Consider the following 9,924-nt stretch of genomic DNA (forward strand, 5'->3'; position numbering starts at 1 on the left):
TGAATGCATGCTAGGGCTGTCTCACACAGGACTGGTGTATTGGTATTATATGATTTCCCCCCTTATTTTTGCAAAACTTCAACTGCAAACACACAATAAGTTGAGTCATTTCGCCATTATTGTAAAGGCTAACAAACACTACAGAATTTTCCAAGAGGTACGGTAGTCTTCAAAATGATAACTTATTCTGTGTAACTGTGGAGATAGCCACGCAGTTGTACGAATCAATACATTTTAAATTTAACCTAACTTTCGTCTTAATGTCAAATACGGCTTCATCATTCAAACTGGGCTACTTCTGGGCGCTTTCATTCTCGGTTCTCTGCCTCCCTGATGCTCGTGCAGTTTTGTCGCACTATTCACTTTATTATTCATACAGTCACCATGGATCATAAATACCGTCATCCCAGTGTACTTAAACCAAGGCAGACTAAAACTACATTGAAGTTAAAAAAAAAAAAAAAAAATCCAAATGAGGTGAGTTGTCGTACGCCCGCCAATGCTTTGCTCGCTCTCCAAGCGTCGATATCGGCCCAAGCCGTGCCTGCTGGTTGGTCGTACGCGTTCGTCATCCGGAGGTACAGCAGCAACAGTTCAGGTGGAATAAACGCACTGCCATAATGGCTACTAACGCAGTACGTGAGGGTGGCAAATCAAAGAACAGCCAGTATATTCGAATAAACGAGGAGGCCTTAATTGCTAAAGTAAAGTTGCATCCTCACCTGTATGACATGCACGCCATGGATTACAAAGACTCGAAAAAGTGCACCAAAACATGGGAGGACATTGCGGAGGAGCTTGACATACCGGGAGAGTGGAAGCAGTGCAAGGAGAGGTGGCGGACGTTGCGTGATGTTTATGTGCGCAAAAGAAAGGGTATCATGGCGGGGGAGAAGTACAAGAGACCAAGGTGGAGATTCTTTGACCAAATGGGTTTCCTCACCCCATACATCAGCCACAGGCCAACAGAAACGGATGTTTTGTCTACCATTAACAGTAACAGGTAAGTTTAGACAGATATATAAGCAGTAGCCTATTAATATCCTGTACTGCTTACCAACGAGCATTCTCATGCTACTAATGAATGCGCACCAAGTGCAAACGCGAACCTCAACGGATACCCTAGCCTAGTGCATATTATTATTTTGCTGTTATTTCGAAATAAGTATGCAATAAAAGTTCTCAGATGCTGTCTTTCGACATAGTTACTCAGTACGACAAACACTGACTATCGTAAGTGTGGTTTGGTTTGTTGAAAAAGGCTCGGCCAACTTGCAACAAGGTTGCATGACAGATTTTTTAGTAAGCTACCCTTACCTATAAAGCTGACTCTCTTTAACGAACAACTCCAAACTTAAAGAAAGGGGGGGGGAATCCTGATCGTACTGTGGAGGAGGATCACAATTAGGTCAAGTTATTAGTTCCATTGTTCTGAAGCTGTCGGATACTACTTATTAACTAACAGTAATGTTATTTTCAACGTTTTCAGCGTTAGCGCGTTATTTAAAACTGGCATTTTTGCGATACGAAATCGACCACCATTATTTATTACTATTTCTACCACCACCACCACCACCATTACTACTACTACTACTACTACCACTACGACACAACTTTGGAAAAGGTCTCTCTTAATGAATGTATTCATTAAGGCAATATCTAACCTCTCTTCACTGAGAAGTCTGTGCTATTATATACACTTCGTCTTCAAATTATATGCCATAGGAAAGAAGGGGTTAATTATCCAATACTTCCCCATTATTCTGAGGGTTGGAAATCCTTCCTGCTTATGATTTATGTTATATCCACCTCATCCGAAAAGATTAATAATTGAAGAAGCTATGGGAAAAAAAAAAAAAAAAGCTTAATATAAAACGTGGTCAAGTAAATAGCAAAATGATAATAGTCTTCATGACCGCAACTAACCCACCATACACACAACATCCATCAAAATATCATTCAAAACACATCTCACAACTCCCAGTCACAGCATCCACAACAGCCAAAGTAAAATTCTGTCATCCTGTGCATCACTCAAATTCACCAAATCCATAGGCGTGTAAGTGCAACACAGCAGAAATAATATGCTGCAGCACAAATTGACAAATATTTTGGTATCTAAAATATTGGGAAATTTTTCCTTTGTTGCACCCACGTACTTATTTTTGTTAACATTTTCTTACGTATTTCGATCGATTTGGATATAATTTTGTCGCAAATGACTCCTATCCCTACAGGGGTGTGAAGTGTGGATACAGATTAAAATCAACAAAATCGATCGAAATACGTCGCCTGAAGTCAGATATGGAATAAAATCTAAATCGATCGAAGTATGTCAAAAACCTACCCGAATCAAACCTATCTTGTCATAACCAAACAAACCCAGCCTTATCCTAACTGGGGAGGGAGTTTCGTCCCCCCAGCCTTCCCTCCCCCCTTGTCATTAACCAACTCAAACTTAACCTTCAAGATGCTCAAACCCTGAAAAGCACCTAGGTAGAATACAAGGCCTCTTAAGCAGCCCCGGCGCGGCACCGCTGGGGATAGGAGCTATCGCGAGGTGAAGGTCGTGCGTCAGCGGCGTCACGATCGGTGAAATTGCTTACGGGACGATCATGAAACTCCTTAAAGACGATTTGTGACGAAAAGGCCATAGAGAAGACCCTCCCTATAACGGGGAAATGAAGTAGAATACACTGGAATAACCGACGGACGTGTGCAACGAAGGAAAATTAAACCATATTATGATTCGTAACCATTACATACTGTCGAAATCAGATCAAGAATATTTGCCTACTCCGCCACAAAAATATTAAAATACTAAATTCTTGTAACTTACGTAAAACACAATCGCAAACACACTGATGATTATTCTTTCCAGTATGCTCTCTCATGGACTCAGATTTTCAAAATCAGAAATTTAAGTAAGTTTTTTACACATTGCTGCTTAACACTCCTCTATTAAAAACAGACTTACCAATGAAGTGTTACTGAATCCGTCGATCCCTTTAGGTACATCCATGGGCACAACAAAGTGGGATTTTTCATTTAAAAAAGAAAAAAAAAAAAACGGAGACATACGCACAGCAGCAAGCGCGCCGGCCAACTGAAGTACTGAACACTGAGAGTCCGAGACTCCGAGTATGGACGTAAGATGTCCCTTCTCGGTTTCAGGTTGTGATGAATTGAATTAAAATATTTGTTGTTGTAAAAGGTACAGAGTGTTGTGATATTATGCAGCCTTCATGTTTATACTGCATAGTATCGCTTTTTTCTCTCTCTCTGATTTCTGATTCTTGTGAAATTCAGCCATTCAGTGCCAGCCTAGCCATGTTTCTTCCTGTCTGTCAATTTATTTTTCCATTGTTCCTCCTACTCGCTTATTTCTGTATGCAAGGCTCGGTAACTTTTCCTTCATCCCTAAAGCCTATCCTTCCCTCCTTCCTATAACAAAAGAGCGTGCATTCAGTACCTCTTGCCTGCATACCCGTCTTTCCTGCTGCCTCCCAACTCCCGCCCATCTTAGATACAGTTCTGCTAGCTTAGTAACCTTTCTGCTTTTCTGTTTCCAGGCTCACTAACTGACACCTTCTTTCCCTCATGGCACAAGCAAGCACATCTTGCCACATTCATTCTTTCATGCCTGCCACCCTCTCACCTTCATTTCCTCCAGCCTGCCATTCTAATTTATCGTTTTTCCCGTCACCCAATTTGACCTCCATTTCTTCTGCTTGCCACCCAGTTTGACCACCATTTGGTTAACCTTCCGTCAGTGTGTAACAGATTTTATAATCATATCCTCCTGTTTGTCGACCAAGCATACCTTCATTTCTTCCTGCCTGTCACCCTAGCTACCGGACTTCATTCCTCCTCCTGCCACCCAACACAACCTTTTTTCCTGCCATCCAAGATAACCACTTCTGCTGCCTGCAAGCTGTAGTATTCATTCACTTTTGTCTTGATCCTCTTTCACTTCTACCTCAATCCTAAGTTTTATCCGCCAATTTAGGGTAGCTTCTTATCTTCCTTTGTGTCAGGCCTAGTTCATATACTGTATATTTTCCTTGATGCCTGCTCATACATCCCTTTTCTGTCGTCAGGGAAACCTAGTCAGCCTTTCCCATAATCCTGCATACCAGTACAGATAAATGTTTGCCTCTTATTTCACTGTCTTCATACAGAGTGCTTCTCCCTTTCTTTCCTCCCAGTCAAAATGTACAAGAATCATCAATGGAGAGAAAGACAGACTCTCCTCTGCCATCAGACTCTAGATTCCCCCATTGGCCTCATTGAAATTTTTATTTAATATGTGTAAACTTTGTAGCAGTATGCCATACATTATGTTGAAACTTGCCAAGATTCCATTTCTCATCAGTATAGAAGTTTTATGATTGATGGCTTCCGCTACAGGAACTGCCATTGTTGTCCTCTCGCTGTCTTCAGTAGAGTGGAACACAATTGACCAGTTTGTTGTAACGTGGTCAGGTGTTGTCAGAAGGCATGGGAATCGTGTTTTCCGTGTTCTGTAGGAAGACCTCCAGATGGTGCTTGAAGGCCTCTACTCAGCATTGTATAGAGTGGTCACACTCAGAAAAAGGCATGATCCTACCTTGGTCCCCTCCCCCCATTTGTGAAGACCTAGCTATGTCAGTGGTTGAACTCATTACTAAATTGTTACCATTGAATACAGCTCTGTCTTTTATTCCTTAGTTACTGGTATGTCCAGATCCCCAGTAGTACTGCTGGGTGAACAGGGGTAAGTGAAAATACATGATCCAGCCTCATGCAATTGACACCAGAGAAAAAAAGGTAAATCACAGAATATGGATCTTCAAAAAGCATTATTTCAGATGTGTAATACAGTGGTTTCATAGGTGTATGTCTTACTAATAAATTCTATTTTATTTTTTACACCTGATACAGCACATTACAGGAAGTGCAGGTGCAGTGGTAATCAGAATGTCATGCTTAAGTGTACTGTACCAGTGTTTTACTATACATCTCACCATTGCTGCAGATAGCCATGAAACTGCTGGTCTGATACCAACAGATATGAGTCTTGCACCTTGCAACTCACATGACTTTCCACCCTTTGTGGATTTGGTTAAAATGAGTACGGTATCTAGGGTAATAGCTAGGAAAAGTAACTGTGGTAAACCTGGATGTTGCAGTGACTGTATCCCAAAACAGTTGGTGAATAACCTTCCATAGGTTCAAAGGCCTACATTACACAAATAAACACTGCTGTGGTGGCTGACTGGTTTGCCTTGCTGACTGTGAAGTTGCCGGCCCGTTAGTGCCCTGGCTTAAATCCTGGTGCAGGCAACTGGCGTTACTGAACTCAGGTGTCCATCCACCCTTGTGGGTTGGTAGGTAAAATGAGTACCTAGGGTAACATATAGGGAAGGTAACTGTGTTAACCTGGATGATGCAGTGGCCTTGTATCCCTAGACAGTGGGTGAAGAACCTGCCACTAGCTCAAAGGCCTAAGGTATGGAGATGAGCACCATGGTTAAGCACATTATGGCATTTGCTTCCACCTTTACTTTTTTATTTTACACCATGTCATATTCAGTATTAATAAAGGATGATAAACATACCACAGGCCCCACTCACTGCACAGTGTATTGGTGTTGTGATGAGGAGAGGTAGATTGAGATGGTTTGGACATGTGGAGAGGATGGGGGATGATAATCGGGTGAGGAAGGTGAGAAGTGTTAATATTGGGGGTGGGGTTACGAGGGGTAGACCGAGAAAGACATGGGACGAGGTCATTAAGTGTGACCTCAGGGTTAAGGGACTGAACAGGGAGGCTGCAATGGATTGTGCAGCATGGAGAGCCGCCATTAGGTGACCAAGGCCGATGCATGCTTCTTGGAGCCTTTAAAAACAAAACGAAAAGAACCATGTCTATGCCTCATAGCATCTGGCCCCACAATGAACTTTACCACACATCTGGTGAAATGTGGATAATTGCACTTTCCTATATTCCTGGTGTGCAACAGAGTCTTAATCATCAATCTTTTTGTAGCTTTACAGAATTCCTGAACAGTTCAAAGTGTACAGCTAAAGTATGGTAGTAAGCAAATTGTCATGTCTAAACCTGTTATGTTTGTGGTACTCCTGAGGTTTCCTTTAAAGGTCAACAGCATTTCTTCATATTTTAAGATCTTTCTTTGCTTTAAGTGCCTTTTCCTGATGCTTGATATTTTTTCTGACATGCCTAAAATAGTTTTAAAATGTGCTGAATCCATTGGTATACCTTGTTTCTGAAATAGGTTGGTTGGAGTTTGGGTTGGAGGGGTTACAAATGTCAAGTTGCAGAAATGTCTGGTCCCTAATCAGTATTCCTCGTAAGTTCAGAGTTTCATGCAGATTCTTTTAACATAGCTAATATATTTCCAGATCTCAGAAATCCTGTATGAGTAGATATGGATGTACTGTATTTATATTTTCATATTCTAAAAATTGAACTTGATGAGCCACAATAGACCAACATGCATATTCCTTCTCAATAATACGATGTAATTTTTATTAGTCATGGCATCTCCATATGATTTTATTTTTAGTAAACATTTTTCAACTGGATGGGTTAGAAATAGCCTTGATATACATTTCACTACAAGGGATCCTTCCTTAATTCAGTTAAAATTGTTACTATCAGGAATAAAATTAAAGGTGCGTGATCAGTTTGAAAGGGTTCATCACCATATCCATAAACAAGTTAAATTACATGTCCCTTCCTTTCTCTTATTCTTTAGCCCAAGCACATTGTCAATGGATGTTGAGTCAGTTCTATATGAGAGCGAACCCGAAACCCAAGAGTCACTACAGGATCACCCCACTACTATCCAGGATTCCAGCAATGAAACAATACTAGTGGATGGGCTCCCCATCAAAGAGGAGGTGGAGTGGATAGATGAAGACACAGAACTGACTGAGAAACTGTCATCAGGCTCACCATCACCACCACCAAAATCAGTGGTGCTTGACACCCCCCCATCACCACCACTGCCTCATAGGGTACCACACTTGGGGGAAAAGCCAGTGTTGTTTCGGATGAATTTGCCCAGTGGATCAGTCCCTGCAGTGATTGGTGACAATAAGTTATTGTTTAGTGAGTAGCTTTGGATTAGCTTTACTTTTGGCAGATGTTTTGATGTTCATTAACTTAATGCGTCATACTCATTTAAACTATTAAAATAATTGCCTGTCACAGCCAGTAAATAACCTTAGTTCCAATACGTGGTAGTAATGTAGGTTTTGTTTTTAGAAGTCAACAATTTTAGATTCAGAATATGCAGCGGAAGTGATGTTTTGGTCATATTTGCTACAGAACAAATAATTTCATAACATACTGAATCATTCCAGATAAGATCAAACTATTGCTTCCAACAACAGTCAACAAGATGCCAACACAGATCAAAACGACTGGGAGTGAGCTGCAGCCTCAGAAAGGAGACGGAAACAGCGGCAACCAGCTTCCACCACTGCAGAAAGGAACTGTGCAACAGTGTGGTAAAGAAACTGTGACTGTGGCTACAAACACATGTGAGTGTTTATGCAGAACTGATGCTCAATCTTTTAATGCTGGACAAGAACCCAGGCCATACACAGTAATGACTAGGACACCCACTCAAGATGATGAAGAAGAACTGTTCGGTAGGTACATTGCAGCAGCCATAAGGAAGCTTAGAGACAGATCCAAATCTTTAGCAAAATTAAAAATTCAGCAGGTCCTATTCCACCTAGAAGAATCAGACTGAGAAGTTCAGCAAAGACAGAAACTCAGAAATTCAGTGAAGGCTGAGGTTCTATAACATACTTGTGCCATATGTGAACTGAAGCACAAACTTCACAATTCTTGTGATGTAGGTTTCAGAAATGATGCAAACTAACATCAAGAATAAGTGGCTGGCTTTGGAGGGGAATTGACAAAAGGGAAATGTTCCCCTGAACTAGGCCTTATTTGATCATATAGCCCTGCTAGGTGACAGGAGGGCGCTACCCCTCCCGGCGTGGCTCGAACTCATGACCCCCTGGTCCCGAGTCCAACTCTCTACCACTGTGCCACCCTGCCCCCAGGGAGGGGAACTGAGAAAACACATTATTATGTGGTTTGTAAATAAAGCACCCTGCTGAAACCTTAGATTCATCCTTACTCCCACATTGCTTCTGACCTAAACTCCTCCAATTTGTTGACATTCTCTCTGCCAGCTGACTTTTTTAACCCAGGCCATACTGTACCTCAGTGATGAAGGAGTTTAACATTTGACTGCAAAACATCTACTTTACATGTTATTTATACTGATGTCATGTGATTTTTCTATGGTCAGGAGACATTTACAACACCAAAAATGTAAAGTAAAAAATTGTCAACAACTTTTAGAAGAAAATGTTTATATTTTATTCTGATGGTAGAGGCAAGTGACTTGACTCACCCACCACAGCCAGAAGGTTAACTCTTTCAATCCAGTGTTGTATTTATCGTTTTATTCTTGCTACCTGCAGGCTATTGTATTCATCCATCCATCCATCATCCAATCCTACATTGCCCCATGAGGAGCGTAGAAGCCCAGGGCTAGGCAGTTGGTCCTGACATTTAAGATGAGAGTAGCTTATGCATATTGAACTGGAAGGGTTAGAGATACAGCCTTAATCCTCACCCTGCCCTTGGGTGGGAAAGGAGGTCTGGATGATGATAATGATGATCAGCTCCTTCAGTACTATTGACTTGAATAAAATAATGGCATATAATCATCTGGCAGTTGCTATAATGAAGATAAAAATATGTCCCTGGGCCAAAGGCTTAATGAATGCAATACAGTGTATCTAATACCTCCAGTCTGAAAAGTCTTCAACATACTTAAGAAAAATAATCTGATGACAGCAATAGTTGAATATAAAATTCTGAATTGTACGTCATCAGACCTAATGATGTACTATTTACTTTTGCAACCTTCAGATTATTTTACTTAGTTAATGAGAAACTTTTGGAACTGGAGGATTATGAAGGGAATGATATATGAATGATTGTGTAGTCAGTTTCACTGGGCATGATGTTTGAAACTCTCTTACTTTTATGGTTTCTGGATCCTCCCTCATTTCTTATAGGGGAAGAGGCACTGGGATGATGATTATCTATTATTATTATTATTTTCTTTCTGCATTGAGGTACCTACTTCTTTGGCTGTGGTGAGTTACAGGGAACTGAATATAATCAGGACCAGGGAGACACCATGACCCCTTCCTTAGTGCAATGAAAAGCACAAGCCCCTGGCCCTTCAGCATTAATTAGTTCCCTCTCCCCTCATTTTAAAATACGTTAGTTCTGTTGATAAAATTTATTTCTCGTTTGAACAGATGATGATGATGATGATTAGATTATCAAACTCATTAGATCTAGCTCATAGAATATTGAAACATTGTTGCTAAATATTGGTAAGCTCCTGGCTTGCTGTCTGGACTTCCCTTTGTCCCAGGCCCCGGTGTTTTGGTACCATTAATACTCTTTAGGTGAACTAAAGCCAAGGACTGTAATCAAAATGGCCTATTCACCAGGATGAGGTATTTTACTGAGACAGCATTCATGATTTGCAAACAATTCTCAATATCAGAATCACATTAATGATGAGGCCTAACTTTCTGTCCCACGTATCGCACTGCATTGTTTATAATGGCTCCAATGCTTGCATGTGTTGGCCTTGGTCACCTAACGATATCTTTCCATGCTGCTTGATCTCTGACAGCCTCCCTATTCAGTCCCATATCCTTGAGGTTACACTCTATGACCTCGTCCCAGGTCTTTTTCGGTCTGCCTCTTGCAACCCTACCTCCGATGTTCACACATCTCACCTTCCGAACCCAAGTGTATTCCTCCATCCTCGCAACATGCTCATGCTGTTATCAAAAATTTGCTTAGCT

The 9,924-nt window shown here is 41.1% G+C and overlaps 1 protein-coding gene across 1 annotated transcript; it reads left to right on the top strand.

Moving 5' to 3' along the window:
* The first annotated feature begins 620 nt into the window (after nucleotides 1-620).
* On the top strand, nucleotides 621-7,766 carry LOC145415688 (uncharacterized). The gene is made up of 3 exons (XM_080284902.1): nucleotides 621-1,003; nucleotides 6,762-7,117; nucleotides 7,372-7,766. Exons 1-3 carry the CDS (start codon nucleotides 621-623, stop codon nucleotides 7,764-7,766), a joined length of 1,134 nt encoding a protein of 377 aa, XP_080141028.1.
* The last annotated feature ends 2,158 nt before the right edge of the window (nucleotides 7,767-9,924 follow it).

The sequence above is a fragment of the Coenobita brevimanus genome, chromosome 103 (assembly GCF_032717465.1).
Source record: "Coenobita brevimanus isolate Jiangsu-jjx chromosome 103, ASM3271746v2, whole genome shotgun sequence".
NCBI lineage: Eukaryota > Metazoa > Arthropoda > Malacostraca > Decapoda > Coenobitidae > Coenobita > Coenobita brevimanus.